The following is a 17,253-nucleotide window of genomic DNA, read 5'->3' as shown; positions in this document are numbered from 1 at the left end:
ATGGCAGAGTTAAATCATCCAGCTACCAGGAATACCTGGGGGCAGTCTCCTGTCATCACAAGACAGACTTGTGCTCCAGCCAACATAATCTTTTTGCAATGTGCCTGCAGACCTGGGATGCAGAACAGCAGCCCTGCCAATTTTTTGTGTATGGGAGATTTCAAACAACACCTTGTAACATGTTACTGCATAACCAGGTTTTGGCATTTATTTCACTGTCTTGATTGTGAAAAAAGGAACATTACTAACATTTTTCAGCAAAAAGAACAGTGCGTTTCAAAGTATGATTTAGATATGCATGTCTACACATATATTCATGCACAAATAAAACTAATCTCAAAGGGGGAGAGAAATATCCAGGAACATGAAGGAAGTGTGTGACAGAAAACAACTGCAGATATGTCCAAATAAAGCCTACCTCTTGTGTAATGCCTTGATGCTCTTTTGCTTTCCAGGGAATACAGCAGCATTGTAAGCCAAAAATTTTGTTCTCTTCTCCACCGCCTTTAGAACTGCAGTTTCTGGCTTCTCAGTCAAGCTTGCATGTAGATTTAAAATGACTTTTCAGTGTCAAGCACTGTGTCACATAGACTTTGTAGGACATAGAAGTTCTGCCAACACAGCTCTTGTCCATCTCAGTTGCTCGGTCACTGCCCTGATTCCTGGCAAAGATGGAATTTCAGTTGCAAGGGACCTACAGCCATCACCTACTCCAAGTGCCTGACCAATTCAGTGCTGGACAAAAGCTAAAGCATGTTGGTTAAAGGCATTGTCCTTTGCCTTTAGTGCCTCTTAAACACTGACAGACCCCTCCTGGGCTGCACTCCCCTCCATCCATCCTGCTGGCATGGGGTGTTCCCCAGTGACTGAGAGTGTGGGCAGCCAGCCCTTCCCATGGCCCTGGCAGGATCCCCTTCTTTGTGGTGTATCAAAGCAGCTTCAAGTTCAAGAGTATGGGGAATTCAGGGTGGCTTCCTGGGAAAAGGAAGCATCCAATGCCATGTGGGGAGTGCACTTGGCTGCCTTACACACAAGAGCTTCCATAAAAGCTGTAGTTTGGGGATCCTTGGGGGTTGTTAGTTGTTTGGACTTTGTTTGTTTGTTCATTTTTACCAATCACTGACCTTTGCATTTGTCCTGGTTCTGGCTTGGACAGGGTTAAGTTTTGCAGCAGGGGTGAGCAACTGGATATGAATTGTACGCTCTGTTCCTATCACTGTTGTTAGTTCCTTATTTCACTGCTGTTTCTAGTAAATTGTTCTTATCTCAACCTGTGATCTTTAGCTCTGTGTGCCTCCAGCTGTCATTTCCAGCCCTCCACAGGGGAACAGAGGGAGCTGGAGGAGGGGTAAGAAAGCTCGGTGGTCTGGGGCATTTCAGTGGGAATACAAAACTGGGGAATACCATTCCTAAACCATGACAACACTGCAGAGCAGAGCTGCTGAGCACTCATATCCATCTAGGATAGGATGGATAGGATCCAGCTCTCTGCAAGGCCTTGTCCCTCAAGAGTGAGCAGCATCTCCCAGTTTGGCACTGTCAGCAAACTTGCAAATGGTGCATTCACCTCCTGCATCCAGCCCACTGATAAATATATTGAACAGAACTGGCCCTGGAATTAAGCCTTGAGGAGCACCACTGGTCACTCATCACCAGGTGAGCCCTATCCTTGAGCCAGTTCCAGACTGAGCAGCTCATGCTGTTGCTTGTGATCACCAGAGCAGGTACACAGGAGTTATCATCAGAAGTGGGAAATGTAAGATTAGAGGCCAGCAGGGTAGGAAGGGGAATTAAAAAGAGAGGGCAGGGAAAGGTTGGCTAAAAGATAGGACCAGAAAGAACAGGAGGTGTACCAGTGCTCAAGTGTGACAGAAACACCAGGGGGTTTGATTAATTTAAGGCAAGGGAAAGGAGGAAAAGCAGCAGGGAACTGCTTAGGAAACACATTGCACAGGAGTGGCCATCCCTGCCAGGCAGAAGACCCTGGCAAACCCTTGCTGTGCCCAACAGTGAAAGCTCTGAGCACACAGCACAGGGGACATGTGCCAGAAAACCCAGCTGAGCTGGCTCCGTGCTCAGCTCACCGCTGGCACAGGAGCTCAGCTGGCAGCAAGGGGAAGCATGCACACACTTCCCACCAAAACAGTGCAGGGCTGCAGGTCCTCAGCGCACCAACTGAGGTGTGCACATGACAGAACTCCAGGCACAGCATTCTGCTCCTGGAAACCAGGATTCTGTTCTTTACCCATTGAAACCAGCTGCTCCAAGACAGAAAAATCCATCCACCAAGAACAAGACCGCCCTAGTAGGAGTGCATTACAGTAAGGTGGACACGGGATAAACAATGCCAGCTCAGAAAAGTTTTTGCAACAGATCCAAACATTTGGCATACGTAGGACACACCACCTTTCTGCTGCTTGCAGTGGCAGAGTCACTCACTGCAGCACCAAGGACGCAGTGGGACCCAGGTGTGAAGGATGGGCAGTGAGCAGACTGGTGGGAAGAACGAGTGCAGCGTGTCAGCAGAGTCATGGGGAAACCCGGCAGGAGCACAGGAGCTGACAGAACACCAGCAGTAACACCAACGACACCACAGAAGGTCTGAGAGGCACAGCATCACTGACCTTTTCGTGCAGATCCATCATAACTGACTGAACAGCCAGGTTTTCTATGTAGGCTGCTAGGTGGTTGCATTTACCAAGTGCAGCAAGAGACCAGGAAAATTAATTTCTACTGAAAGCCTGAGGCCCCTTTTCCAAGACTGCCTCAAAATATTTGCTTCAAGTGATTTAACAACTGCTGTGGAAGACAATACTCTTTGCCTTGAAAGGGAAAAGTTAACTTTGATTGAAATAGGATAAAACTCCAAATTAGGGCAGATTTACAAGAGCTCAAACAGCACTTACAACTTTTTATTCAAGGCAGCTTGTAGATTCCCAAGTCGTGCCTCTGATACCTGATATTTTATATTACCAAGTGCATGTTTGCTTTTTATTATAGTTGAAACCCAGTATTGGTACTGGCACAGAAGTTAAGCTTGATGACAGCAGTTTTTTATCAGCTGTATAAATACTCTGAAAAAAAGTAAATCAAGCCTGAAAGAAAGCAAATATACTGTATCCTGAGAAGACCAACTTGAATTCTATGCTGAACATAAACACAATTTTAACAGCCCCACGTTTAGTCATTCAGCAGTACAATAAAGGAATTATCAAATACAAAGTAAAGAGAAATTTAACTTTAAGTCTGTTTTTATTGTGATAACATTGTTCCGAACACCAATAAACATTGCACTGAAGTGTGGGTTGCTGTACCCAAGACAGTCCAGTCTTAACAAAAACCACTGTATTGGTATGATCACAGATTTGACATTTTAAACACACTACCTTATTAGTGATTGGGTTGCTTAATAATCAAGTATTCCACATCTTCAAGATAAAAATGAAACAAATGACTGAAGAGAGTTTTCCCAGCCTCAAAATAAACCAACATTTTAACTTTCATCTGGAAGTAATTAACACTGTAAAAAAGTCCCAAACAATTCTTTTCTATTTAGCAAATTTTAACTCTGGAACTTAAAATTTCTTCAGACAAAAGTGACACTTTAAAGGCATCTCAAATTCTCTATCTGTGATGTTTCACAAGGAATTTGCATTACAGTCATTTAAACAACTCATCCATATGACAGCATTTTCTAGAAGACTTGCATGAAATATTAACATGAAATCTCATCTCTTTCACGTTTACCATAAACGGATTCAGAGTTTGCTTCAGAAGTCCCATAATGGAGTTGACACAAGTGTTAAAACTTTTCCAGTTGAAAAGAAAAAAAAAAGGGTTTTGGAAGGCATATACCGATAACAGAAAGTTAAGAAGACATGAGCCAGGATTGCACATGCACTTGTACACTGTTGGGAATGAAAGCCCAATCTTCTGAAGTACAAACATGCTTGGTACAGTAAATAAATTTTAAAAATTAAATCCAGAAATGCATACCCTTTAAACTGCTGATCTTTAAATCATTATACAAACGGGTAATGTCCAAGTCACTAACAAGTTTTGAATTGCAATGTTCCTTATTTACTCCCAGACAGGTGTCATTGACTCAGCCTTTGAGGGCTTCCAACGCTAAGAGGATCTGCATCTTCAACAACACAGTCTCAACAACAGGGGTGTGTGTGTGCCCACAGCCAGGCACACTTAGAAGTTCCTCTTTCACAGAAAGAATGATGTAGCTTGCGCTAATTTTACACCAGTATAGCACAACTTGTTCTCAAACATTCGTTTCAGGCCACTTCTCTCCACTAAGGTAACAAAGGCCAAGCTAACACATAATTCTTATTTACCCCCTCCACGTTCATGTTGTGGCACAAGCCCACAGCTTGATAGCAACGAGATGTCTGCTCTGGAGTCAGTAAAGTGCCCAGCAGCCCCGAGAACACAGGTACACAACGACAGCCCCATATTCTGTCCCTAAATGGGGTTAACAAACAATCTGAAAAGCTTCAAATACAAGCCAGAGTTAGAAAAACCAAACCCCCTGCCCTACTCGTATCAGAAAGACTCAGCAACATTTACATTTTATCAAAAAACAAATATCAAACTGTAGCTGTTACAGAGAAAAACCAATCTGTCTTTTTAATTAAGCAACCTTTTGGACACTCCTACAATGCAAAGTGACATGCTAGCAGAATGAAGAGCTCTCAACAAAACTCACACAACCCCATGTTCATACCAGCTGAAAGTACATGTATTTGGAAATATACCTGATACTATTTTTTTCCACACTTCTCATTTACTCAAGACCCCACCTTGAAATCCACAGCTTATCTTTACAACAGTCTGAAAAGTTGAAGGGAATTGAAGGGGGGGAAAAAAAGTGAAAAAAGAATATTAACCCAAAAAGACACAGCCAAACCATGATAACAATCTGTCCCATTTGGGAACTCATCATGGTTTCATGAAGTGCTTTTATTTTTAGAAAAGCTGTGTAATACCAGGGCTACCAAGAGTAGACTTAAGCATGGTAAAGCAAATTTTGACAGCCACAAAAAGACTGTTTGAGGAAAGGCTGCTTCACTTCCTTTATGCAAAATAGAATCTTTAGATATAATATTTAATCTTGTAATTAAAATACTTTATTATGTTGGATTCTTATTTATTCATTTTAAAGTATTTAAGTGACTTAAAAGCTCAAATCACATTGATATTCAAAGCACTTGGTGATCATGAAAATTTCAGTTTCTAATGAAATCTATGGGATAAAACGTAAGAAAAGGGGGAAAAAATACATGGAATGATGTTTGCAAGCTTCTGACATTGAAAAAAAATACAAGAAAAAAGTAGTAGAATATCCTTTGAGTTGAATCCTGTGGATTCAACTCTCTACTTAAAGACTGAGTAGATTGGTGACCAAGAACCACAGAAGTTGTTGTTCTCACAGTACAAAAATGAGGATGCCTTTCAATTCACTGACATGTATGACACACCGTGACAGGTAAGTTTTTTTATACCACTCTCCTTCTCCTGCTCTGAAAGAGATTCCAGGTTGATTTTGCTTGCCTCCACTCATTATCCAGTGTTTTATAAATGCAGAAATACACAAGAAATTTATAATTGTGGGGGGGGGGGGAAGAAATTTCATTCATAAAGTGATTTATAAATCCCCCCCCCCGAGCAGTTCACCAATTGTCCAGAGTTAGCTGATGTTACATCAGAACTGAGGGTTAGGACAGCCTGACAATGGAGGAAAAAATACTCCTGGAGGGGTGTAAAATCCTCTAAATGTCTGCTTTTGCAGGTAGCAAAACCGAATGATCTGGTGTTTAAATGACTGTAGTCCTTAAGCCCTTTGGGCTGGTGGAATGATAGATTCTCACACAGTTTTGTCCAAAAGAAGTTAAATGCACTAATTCAACTTAAAAAGCAGCCACCTTTGCCTTCAAGTACTTTTGCAGAAAGTCAATTAGCTGCTTTTATAGCTGATAAACACCAGAACTGGAATGTAATTTGTTCACAGGCTCTGACTGGAACCTGAGGAATGACCAGCATGATGTTTGCAAATAACCCAAAACTTCTTAAAAAAAAAAAAAAAAAAAAAAGGAAAAAAAAAAGGAAAAAAAGTTTTATTCTGCTCTGCAGCATTTAACCATTCTCACAGCTGGAACCTCACTACTGAGTTGCATTTTCTTCCAGCTACTGAAAACCTGCAATACAGAAGTCTGGAAAGACCTGCAGTAGGCAATTAAAAAATTAAATACATAATTATTTTTTAGTATTGCAATTCCCTGAATATAATCTATACATACACATTTTACTGGCCTACACAGCATACACACACATACACATTATATCTGTGCTGAAAAAGGAAATAAAAATGCCAGTTCCCCAACTCTTACAGAAATGTTCCAAGATTTTTCTTGATGAAAATTTAACATGACACAGCACAGCCTGAAAATAACAAAAGCCATACAAGTGTCTGAAGACAACTTTCATTTTAACAAGCTCATGAAGTAGTTTTAACATTGTGTGTAAAAAAAAAAAGTAATAAGCAGTGTTAGTTCGAGTGTGATTTGTACAAGCCCAGTCTTGTACATGTAACAAAAGGCATATTTACATTTAAAGAGGAATTTTATGTCTTCAGAATCTGCCAGGCTAGCAAGGTCTGTACATTTTCTGTATTCTTGCTGAGAAAGAGCACAGTGGTCTTAGGCTCTGGCTCCTTTCAAAAATGGCCTAAATGCCCGTCTGAACATTAAACCACATTTTTCATTAATAGGTCTGACATTCTATTTGGCAGTTTCCATACATTTTTTGGCTTCATTTTAGAAAATATACTTAAGACAACATAAAAAGAATAATCTGTGTTTACAATAAGGTCTGTATTAATGAAAATGCAAAGTCGTATTTTACCTCAGTATTTAGTTACCCTGAAGCACTTGGGTACCATGACCATCAATGACAGGCCAATCTCAAGTGCCATAGAACAGGTATACATTAACAAACAATAAACAAACAAACACAAAAACCAACACAACCTCCCACAAAAAAAAAAAAAAAAAAAGACAGTAGCTTTGCATTTTCTTTGTTTTAAACCAATGAAATTAAAGTGATTTCTTTAGTAAGACTTACGGTACCAATATATAAATTAGCATCCTCATTAAGAAAGTTCTTCACATTAAACTGAAGTTGAGTAGCTCAATAGGAAATTCCATCTCCTGGTGAGAAGTACTTTTCAGGCCAGGTCATCCATGTTAAGGTCAGGAAGAGGCTCCCTCCAGTAGCAAAAAGAGCTGAATTCTGGGCACGGAAATGCAGAATTCTGTTCTTTATTAATCAGTGGGAACACATATTCCACAAGCTCGCTTAGTCTGTAATACCTGTATTAAAGGAGAAGAAAGACCATTATTTAACAGTCTAGTTACTGTTCAGATGTAGCCAAAAGCAGCTTTAGCAGTCCAGACCAGAAAGTTCTAGTCAAATAAGGCCCCACTACCACAAAAGTGATTTTCAACTCTATTTTTCCAATTTTCATTTTGAAAAGTTTCATTCAAGTATCAAAAGCTCTAAGTTCCTAGCAAATAAGGTTTTCCACATTTCACATGTAAAAGGAGATCACAGTCATAAATGCAATTATTTTATAATCCCACTTCTAAACACTTTGTTTAGCTGAAATAACAAAAATGGTCTTACGAAGATTTGTTTCCCTTAGTCTGTTCTTGGATCAGTTCACCCTTTGGATTCACAGTAAATATTCTACAGTCTGGAACTCCCACTTGCATGTAGGCATATACATCCTGCAAAAGCACCAATACAAGTACAAGCTTCAACATTTTTTTATTGAATGTGGTAACAAGCAATTTATCAATGGAGTGAGAAAAGCTGATCCAAAAAGGCTACAGTAAAACTGCCCCTTTAAAAAAAGCCAACCCCCAAAACATACACACACTATAAAAAAGTGTGTTCCCCTGTCCCCCAAACACTTAATTCTTGTGCCCAAACCTAGGACCACAAACATGCACAAAGTCTACACCACACCACTCCCTGTGACAATATTCTTCTTACAATACCCCTCTCTCACTTAATTACAGTAGCACTGAACTGCAGAGAAAATAGAGGAACCATACAACCAGAAAAGGGATTCACGACTGTAAAGCACTGAATTAATGCCCTTAGGTCACAAAGCAGTCAAAAATACTTTAAAAGAATTCAGAAAGGTGGCACATATTTATTAAAGTGAGTATCCTAATGCATTTTAGTAACCTTTCTCATATAAGCAGTTGTAGCAACTTTTACTTAAGGTATCTGCATGTGGCTTTTCCCCACCAAACCCAAAAAAGCAGCAGTGTCCCATTTCCATACTCAAATTTTCATAAACACAAAAAGAAAAGCCTGTTTGTTTTGCTTCTCAAGTACATGCATTTTAACCATTCAGTTAGAAAGGGGCACTTACATTGGGCCTGTTTCCAAAAGCAGCATAGAAAGGCTGTTTGCTGGGAGCAAACAAATTCTTGATATCATTCAAACATTCAATTTTGAACTTTTCAGGCTTCTTTTCTATGACTTCCCTAAAATAAAATTTCAACAGTCAAACTCTAAATCATGATTTGATAAAAGGTATCCTCCTTTCCCCATTTAACTGGTATTTATATTCTCACTGCTTCCCTTCACTGTTGCTAGCACTGGTAGTTATAGAGACAGTGCTAAGTAGCTCTCCAAGAACAATACAAGAAACAATCACACATTCCCTCTTTTCTAACACCTACAGTAAAAAAAACCAGATGAATACTGTGCATAGGCTAAGTATGAATGGAAATGGAATGCCCAGCTGTGAATGCAGATGTGAACTGCTTTTCTGTAGCTGACTATTTGAATCAGATCTAATCAACTCCACGTAAGTGTGCTTGTTACAACTCCTATCTCTGACAAAAGTGTGTAAAGCCCATTATATTAATGGAAGTTGCTGTCATTGCTACTCGTGACAAAATAAAAAAAACCAAAAAAACAAAAAAGCCCAACAAAACTTAAACAGACAAAATCCCCTCCACAAACAACCAACCCCAAACACCTGTTTCTTATTAGCTCCTCCCATCAAGAATAAGCAGATTACGGCTGGTCCAAAAGATCAACTTGGTTGAACCATACCTAAACTCCACACTTTTTTTAAGCAGCTGTATATGGAGCAATCCCAACACCACAAGATCATTTCACATTACAGCCTATATTCCCCAGATTTTTTTTTTCTTTTCTTTCTATCTTGTGTGGTAACAATGCACTGCAAACCTTGAAGATATACTTGAAAAAGACAAAAATGTACTGATATAAACAGAACCTAAGAGCCATCAGTCATGGACTAGATGAATAAAGAGAAGGGAAAATGAGTTGTTCTTGGACTGGTATGTTGTGTTTTGTAGCCATTTCTAACATGCCCACAGGAACAGAAGTATACATGTGAAATTCAGACAAAACAGAGTTTTAAAATGATCACTAGAGGGACATCAAGTCTCAGTAGGAAATGTAGTCCAGAGTGGAACATTTTGTTACAGCTGTAATGCCAAATACTTTTAATCTTCTCTTTCTCAGAAATGGGGAGGGAACTGACACAGGAACTCCCACATGCTTACCTATGAAAGGCAGAAAACAAACTGCTGGGGGACAGCATGAGAGGGCCCCTGGGGAGAATTGTTCCTTTGTCATTCACCCAGTGCAGGTATCCTCTGGTGATATCTGCCATCCCAATGGCACGGGCAGAACAGTACAGGAACTTGTAGCCATTTCTAGAAAATAAATTACCAGCTTAGCTCATATTCCTGCTAAAGTTTCTTTGCAAAGGGAAGTATACAATTATAGCAATGTCCAGAGGCACCAGTTTAGGTACTGAATTGCTGCAGAGCTCTGCACACACACAGGGAAAAGACTTTTCTATTGTTCAAAGAATCTGCAAGGCATGTAGTAGTTTAAATACACAACTTAATCAAAACTGAGAAACAGGAAGTGCAAACATAATAGGGATGGTAAAAGTCAGAGGACACAATTAGGTAGACTAGACAGTGTTTAAATAAGTGCCACACTGGTTTTATTCAGCTTCTTCCAGCCCAGCTGTAGGATGACAGCAATTATTTAAATTATCTGCATCACAAAATAATGGGTGCCAGATCTCCTGTCTTTTTCACGTTGTTGGCAGAATTTGCAGTGCAGAGTGAACGATGGATAACAACAAGCATTCATTAAGCCCCTAAATTCTTCCTGCAGACTTTGTATGTTCATCTGTTCATCTGTTACACAGATTTGTATACAGTTACTGCATGCACAAAAGGCTTGAGTGTTTATGTGCATTTTCAAAGACTTGATTCAATTTGGCAAATAATTCCAGAACTGCTCTTCTGTTATGCACTGAATAAACAAAAACACCCACCAAAGCCACCCAAACAAAACCCAACAAAACAGTAACATTCATGTTACCTCCCATGAAGCACAAGGGGCCACATGAAGGCCCACAATACATCCTAAGACCCCAAACATTTTTGTGAAAAAAGACTACTAAAAAACAAAGACAAAAAGTTGATTATTTTAATTTAATTCTGAAGTTTCTAACAGTTGGTCATCCTCAGTCAGCAAGTTTTATTTCTGGCATCACTGTATTTGAAATAAGTTGTTCCACAACATAAAATCTAACCTAAGGAGCATTCACCTGACTTTGGAAGCAAACTCATTACACCAGAAAACACTAATGCATTGGAAGGACACTATTTAGTTTAAAATTTATGCCATATGATATTTCTGAAAGGCTTAGTGACCAACCTGAGTCAGTGGAAAACAGACATGCATGCTTGAGAAATTATTTCTATTATGGTTCTCTTTAAGTCATGAAAATATTACACACAGTTTTTAAAAGCTACAATGCAGAACAAAATGTCTGAGAAGGGAGCTAGTAAAAGTGGTGGCTTGCATTCCTGTAAAAGTATAGATCTGTAGAAAGAGCTTAGTTTCACTTGTGTATGACACAAGTTGCTCACTCCAGCATTTCGACCAGTTAATTTTAATAAACTGAGTAATTTTTAACAACTATCCAATTACTTATATATTAATTCCCATATTCCAGAAAATCCTACTTGTTTCATAGATTGCATACTCACTCGTTTATGGAATGATAGAGTTTTGCAATGCCCTGATGAGTCCAGTCCTTGCCAAACTGAGGGAGGATATGCCCCAAAGCATCAGACCTAAAAGGAGAATCAAAGATACATGACACATGGTATACGAGTTTTGTTAAGGACAACCACTAATGAACATACAATTTAGAAAGAATATTTACAGAAATATTTCTGAAGGTCATAACTATTTAAAAAGAGAATTAATAAATAGTCCAGAGAGAGCAATTAGTGGGGTCATACAATACAAGTCAGTTTCCAAGTTAACCTGTAGCTGAAGAAGAAGTCGAATAGAGGGAACAATCACATGGTAAATGTTATCATCTTGGCATTATTTTTTTAAAAGATATTTTCTAGTCTACTTTAAAGGCAAGTACAAATTAAAAAAAAAAAAAGCAACATTATTAACAAACATCCTTTAATAGCTATCTTAAATAAAGCTTCTTTACCTTGTTTTGAAAAGCAGGATAGGATCAATAAAGCAAGATTAAAAAAAAAAAAAAACAAAGAAAGAAAATCCCCTAAGATACTTACTTGGTGATTGTTCCATCAATGTCTGATATGATGATTTTATCATTCCAGTTCCAGAGGTATATTGTTCCTGCACAACGGCAAGTCCCTTGGTACTGGGTTGTAATACTAAATACAACATCATTAGGGCCATCTCTGAGCTTCAACTTTGCCTGTAGAACAAAAGTAAATGAAAATGTAAGTTGCCCGACCTTTAGAATTTTTATGATTTTGGAATCATAAATGAGCTGCACAAAATGGCTCATATAGTCTTCCTTGTCTATCTTGATTAACTCATCAGAAAGTGAACCATGGTTTAACACAGGCACAGTTCTGCTGTCCAAGTCTGTTGCACCCTGGTTATCTGTGTATGTCCACAGTTCTTGTACTGCCTACAGCAGCAGGTATTTCATGTTCTGCCACTTTAATTCCTGCACTACAGCAGACTTGCAGCACTGTCAAACTGAACTCCCAGTTTGCCATGGGACATAACAGTATTTTTTACTTAGTAGATGCTTTCCTCAAAATTCTTCTCTGATGAAAATCATACATTTAGGCAGTAGCAGAACTAAGTTTTAAGTTAAGTTAGACCACAGTGAATAAACTGCACACCAATTTAAATGTATGTTATTACACAGATATGCAGATCCCAGGATATCCAAACTGCAGAAGCAAACAATGCCACTTTTCTGGCAACATCTTAAGTTTGATTATAGAACTTCATAAGAAATTACTATTTTTTAATCCAAACAGATTCTTAAAAAAAACAACAGAAAAAATATCAGAAATTCCCTGCAGCTGCCTACCCTTGCACAGGAATACATGTTAAATTTCTTTTTAAAGAAATTTTTTTAAGGATTTTGAATCATCCTATGCACAAGACAGGCATGCCACTTACTATCTGGTCTGAAGACAGTCTAAGTGACTTCTTATAAGATGGAACGTTCCCATGGGGTGGATGCTCTGCTGGGGCAGAATCCATTTTCAGGGATTCCTTCAACTCCTGGGATGCTTCATCACTAGAAGAATCATCCTCTGGAGGCCTAACGTGACATCAACCAGAATAAATGTAAGCTACATAAAATCCTTCTTTAACAGAGTAAGATGCTTATGCCAGAGTAATTTCTGCTGAGGATTTGCTGCACAAACTAAGGAAGTCTAAGGTCTAATGAATGCCCAGATAAAGCCAGTACATGCCAGTAAGCAAGTAGGACTCAGAATGCCAGTACTGGTGGAGCTCTAAACATGACTATTCCAGCTGGCTCCATACACAATGGGTTTAGTAGAGACACAATGTCAGGTGGTCACTATTACTGTGTTGATGAATCAGGCAAACTGCAGATAAAAAGGGACACTAAATGGGTAGCAATGCTTCGTTTATAAAAAAAGCTGCCTCAGTTACTATGGCATTTAAACTGTGGGTGTTAGTGGAGCAGCTCACCTTTAAGGTTATTCACAGACTTATTTTCCTGCTCATTAGAGATTTCAGGATTAAAAGCAGCATTTAATTTCTCTGAAGTATTAAATCACAATATATTTAGTTCTTTAAACTTTTAAGAAACCAATATTTACAAGTACCTTTGCAAAATCATGCAGGAATATGCATATGCATAATAAATACCCTAGAATGGGAGAGTTTTGTGCTTTTAAGCAATCATAGCTGTCTATCACAACTTGGGCAACATGTGAACTGTGATGAATACTATTTTATTGTTTCAATTATTTAATGTTACAAAAAATTCCACATGGTTCAAATTATTAATACAATATTATGCCTTCACAAAAGAAAAAAAAGTATTACAAAGCGTATCAGAAACAATATAACTGTATTCACAGAGCAGTGGCCTATTGATAAAGGTACCATGTATGTATTTGTTCTGTCACTTTTCTTATGATTTAAGAAATAAACACAACAGCATTTAGGAATTAATTGTAGTGTATTTGTAGTTCCTACAATGTTTGCTGTCCCATTATTTTGCTGAGTTGTTTGCTATACACATCTGGTTCCTCTTCAGTAGCTTACATGTTTTTTCCCACAGTACATTACTACTGAATTCTTCATTCAAAAAAAGAAAAAAAAAAAGGAAAAAAGGCACTATTCAGTCCACAGATAAGTCTTCAGACAGGAACACACCTACTATTAACTTGCTCTTTTATAGTTGCTGGCAGTTCATTTGCTCTTTGCGTCTCAGTTTTCCCCTCTTTTGCCTCTGGTATCTAAAGCAACATGGTAATAAAGAATATATTGACATTTTAGGCATTTTAAACAAATACAAGTTAAAAACAGCTACCAAATTAGTGCATAAACTATATTAAGTCTCAGAATCACCATTCTACATCATAATTTCTAAAAGTTATTTTAAAAAAGGATGCTTATGAAGAAATCCTCTATTAAAGCTTTTCTTATTTCAGGAAACAAAACTCTGTGTGTCAGAAATCAGGAACTGCTACCTTAACATGATGAATTTAGCATTAAAAGGAGCAGTCAACCTTTGAGCTTATAAATCGCTTTTTTTTGTGGGGAGGTAAGTTGAGGGCCCATACTCAAGGTTTAGAAAGCTTAATTTAGTCTAAAATGGGGCGTCTCAGCTTAAGTATTATGCAGTGCAGCACCTACTTACTTATTTGTGTGTACATGCCTAAAACATACTGCAGTGACTGAAAAGCAGCTCTGATAACTGCTTATGGCTTAGAAGAAAGAATTTTAAGAATAATGCACAACAGGCAGATACAATAAATTTTGTTGATGCAACTAAAGCACCAAGCAATGAAGCAGTATTTGAGGCTAAATAAACAGATGCAGCTACAGCTGCTGCTGGATGAGCTGGCTATCAGTGACACTGAACTATATGAGCAATGTTTTGAGGTACTTCTGACAAATAACTATTTTTTTATCTTTTAGCATCTAACAGAAAAAAAAATCCCAATAGGTCTCAGCCACCTGCTTAGTCATGCTTTCTTTCTTGCGCCAGAACCACCACCTTCCAGACTTCTTTGGCATCTTTTCTTTGACCCAAGACTCAACAGTAGCCTGAAAAATTAGACGTGTTTTTAATTAGTATAGAAAAACAAAGAGATAATGAGGTGTTACTAGATACAAAATTTTCAAAGAAAGTATGCATTTATCTATTTACCTTAGGTAAACTCTTCTGAAACACTTGCAAACTCAGAATCATTGGAGCAGCCAATGCCCAGTTATAATACCTGTTTTAAAACATGTTATTGGTAAGATATTACAAAATCTACAGATCAATAAATATCAGCATGAAAAGCTTACCCTTGAGTTGATGAAAATATGTATTTGCTACCAATCACTAACATTTTCTATAAGCAGAGTAATTTTAATATATACAATTCAACACCAGTGGCAATTACAGGAAAAAAAATCTCACTTAAGCTAAAGCTAAATTTAATGCAAATTTTTGGTTCAAACAGATTCACACACAAACTGCAATGGAAGCTGAGAAACATGCTCACTTCAGAGACCAGATCTGAAATGGGATTTTCTATGACCTTCTTACAAGACTCTGAGAATTTACCTGTTATAAATCCGTATTACCAAATTAGGATTGTCTATGAGTCCAGGGTTTTCAGCAAATTCATGATAAGTAATAATATGTTCCATAAATTTTTCTGCAATAGAAAGAGATTTTAATTAGAAAGTAATAACATAAAATCCCAAGATGTCTGATTAGTTTACATCTAGGAAAACCCTTTCTCTCATTTCAGAGTGCTGATCCTGTAGCATCACTAAGGATGTGCTAATTGAGGCCTACCTGTCAAGGCCTACCTGTGACTGCCTTCTCCTTACAGAAGAAGCCTTGAATCACTTCAACAGTCACAGTAAAGAGCATTAAGAAATTAGAAGAGGAAGGATAAGGAGGAACTAATTCAGTTCAAAGGAGAAAGAAAGCCATGCTTGTCCAGGCAAATTTTCTTCCAAAATTATGACTGCAGGTAAGGGGTTTACATACTACACTAGATGAAAGGGGAAAGGGTGATGCCAGCTTTTCAGGTTTGGAAAGCTATTACTATCACTAAGTAGCCTTTTCACAACCAGTTTCTATATGTGTTTGCAGAAATCCATGATTCAGCATAAGATCCCTGCAACCAAGACATCCTTCTTTCCAATCAAATCCAGTATTGCTACCATGCTACCAATAAGAACAGTCCTGAGTCTTTATTAATAAGCACCTAAATGTCACTTAAAGTACTAGAGACTGGATGACCATTAAAAAAAGTAATGTTAAAACACTGCAGTATATGTCCATAAAGATTTCATGCTCCTAAAAGCTCCTTCAAAAATACATAAACTTCAACAGTAAATAGACCAAAGTATTAAGAGAAAAAAATCAGCTAAGAAAAAACAGAGGTTAACAATCATTTAGCATAGAAGTAGATCAGAAAACATAGTCCAACACAAAGGGGTTTTGAAAAAAAAAATGAAAAATAAGGAAAATCGTCAGGCAATTGGAAAGAAGATGAATTGTTAAGGTTTACATAGGACTAAACAAGGACTGCCAACCAGAAACCAATGTAGTTGGTCAGATAAATAATATATAGTACAAAAAAGGAGATAGTTTCTCAAGATATCAAGTGTCCTTTATTAATATGAGGTTCAATTCTGCTATATCTGCTTGGCAAATGCTTGAGAATTTTAGAAAGATTAAAGACTTTCTATCCCCTTTTTCAACATGAGCATAGCTAATAAGCCAAAGTTTTGTAAGGAGGAAATCTGAGCATTCAAGCCACTTCATTTGTTTAGCCGCCTGATCTCTATTCCTCTTTATGCTTTAGTCTTTCACATACCTTTAGAAATCTCTCCATTTTCATTGAGACCTCCACAAAGTGAAAGTGTAACATCAGGCAAGTCCATAGCAGAATCAGACATGCACTCTGTACCACTATCAGCAGCAGCACTTCCCACTGACTGCGGTGACTGGGAACCAGAAAGGGTATCTGACTCTGTCCACTGCCTGAAGCCAGGATCAGAATCACTAAAGGAAAGTCAAAAGTATTTTACTTGCAAAAAAATGTACATCTTAGGTTACAGAACACACTATATGATTACTCCCCCCAAAAAATGTTGCCTTTGAATTTTTTACATCATTTCACAATATAAATTAAAAAAAAACCTAACAAGAAACCCAGAAACACACACCCACACCAATCCTTCATAATATTGGCAGACTGTTTCCAGTTCTCCTAACATCCACCCTCAATTTGGCAATAATTGCATTTCTTGCCTAAATTGGATCTAAATGAGAAAAACATGCTCTGTATTCTACTTCTGCAGAATAATACTGTGCTCCTCAATCTTTACCACAAAGTTGTAAAGTAAGAAAAAGGAAAAAAGAGCACTGCTTTTAGTGTTTTTAGAATGCTGTCTGTTGCAGAATGTACAATAGAAAAGAAAAATTACCTTTAAAAAAAATCACATTGTCATTTAAACCTGGAGTCACTCGTTTGATCCACTGAAAAGTTTACAATATGGCTGAACAAGAGCACTGGTACAAAAGCAGTTTAAATGTACTTATGTCTGCAGTGCAAACAGGTTCCACAAAGAGGAAAACTCTAAGTAGTCACCTCCCAT

The 17,253-nt window shown here is 38.0% G+C and overlaps 1 protein-coding gene across 2 annotated transcripts in view; it reads right to left on the bottom strand.

Annotated features, from left to right (window-relative positions):
• Window positions 1–3,233: 3,233 nt before the first annotated feature.
• Window positions 3,234–17,253, bottom strand: part of LPIN2 (lipin 2) — a 44,558-nt gene continuing 30,538 nt past the window's right edge. For both annotated transcript variants that reach the window (XM_064705931.1, XM_064705930.1), the window contains exons 9-20: window positions 16,470–16,657; window positions 15,200–15,293; window positions 14,795–14,864; window positions 14,602–14,691; window positions 13,795–13,877; window positions 12,559–12,703; window positions 11,685–11,833; window positions 11,136–11,222; window positions 9,624–9,776; window positions 8,453–8,567; window positions 7,693–7,796; window positions 3,234–7,379 (exon numbers count right to left, since the gene is read on the bottom strand). In XM_064705931.1, the coding sequence (XP_064562001.1) occupies window positions 7,235–7,379; window positions 7,693–7,796; window positions 8,453–8,567; window positions 9,624–9,776; window positions 11,136–11,222; window positions 11,685–11,833; window positions 12,559–12,703; window positions 13,795–13,877; window positions 14,602–14,691; window positions 14,795–14,864; window positions 15,200–15,293; window positions 16,470–16,657 (1,423 nt within the window). In that variant the 3' untranslated portion in view covers window positions 3,234–7,234. The remainder of the gene's footprint in view (window positions 7,380–7,692; window positions 7,797–8,452; window positions 8,568–9,623; window positions 9,777–11,135; window positions 11,223–11,684; window positions 11,834–12,558; window positions 12,704–13,794; window positions 13,878–14,601; window positions 14,692–14,794; window positions 14,865–15,199; window positions 15,294–16,469; window positions 16,658–17,253) is intronic.

This window comes from Zonotrichia leucophrys, chromosome 2, assembly GCF_028769735.1.
Source record: "Zonotrichia leucophrys gambelii isolate GWCS_2022_RI chromosome 2, RI_Zleu_2.0, whole genome shotgun sequence".
In the NCBI taxonomy this organism is placed as follows: domain Eukaryota; kingdom Metazoa; phylum Chordata; class Aves; order Passeriformes; family Passerellidae; genus Zonotrichia; species Zonotrichia leucophrys.
This window is presented reverse-complemented; position numbering and strand designations above follow the sequence as displayed.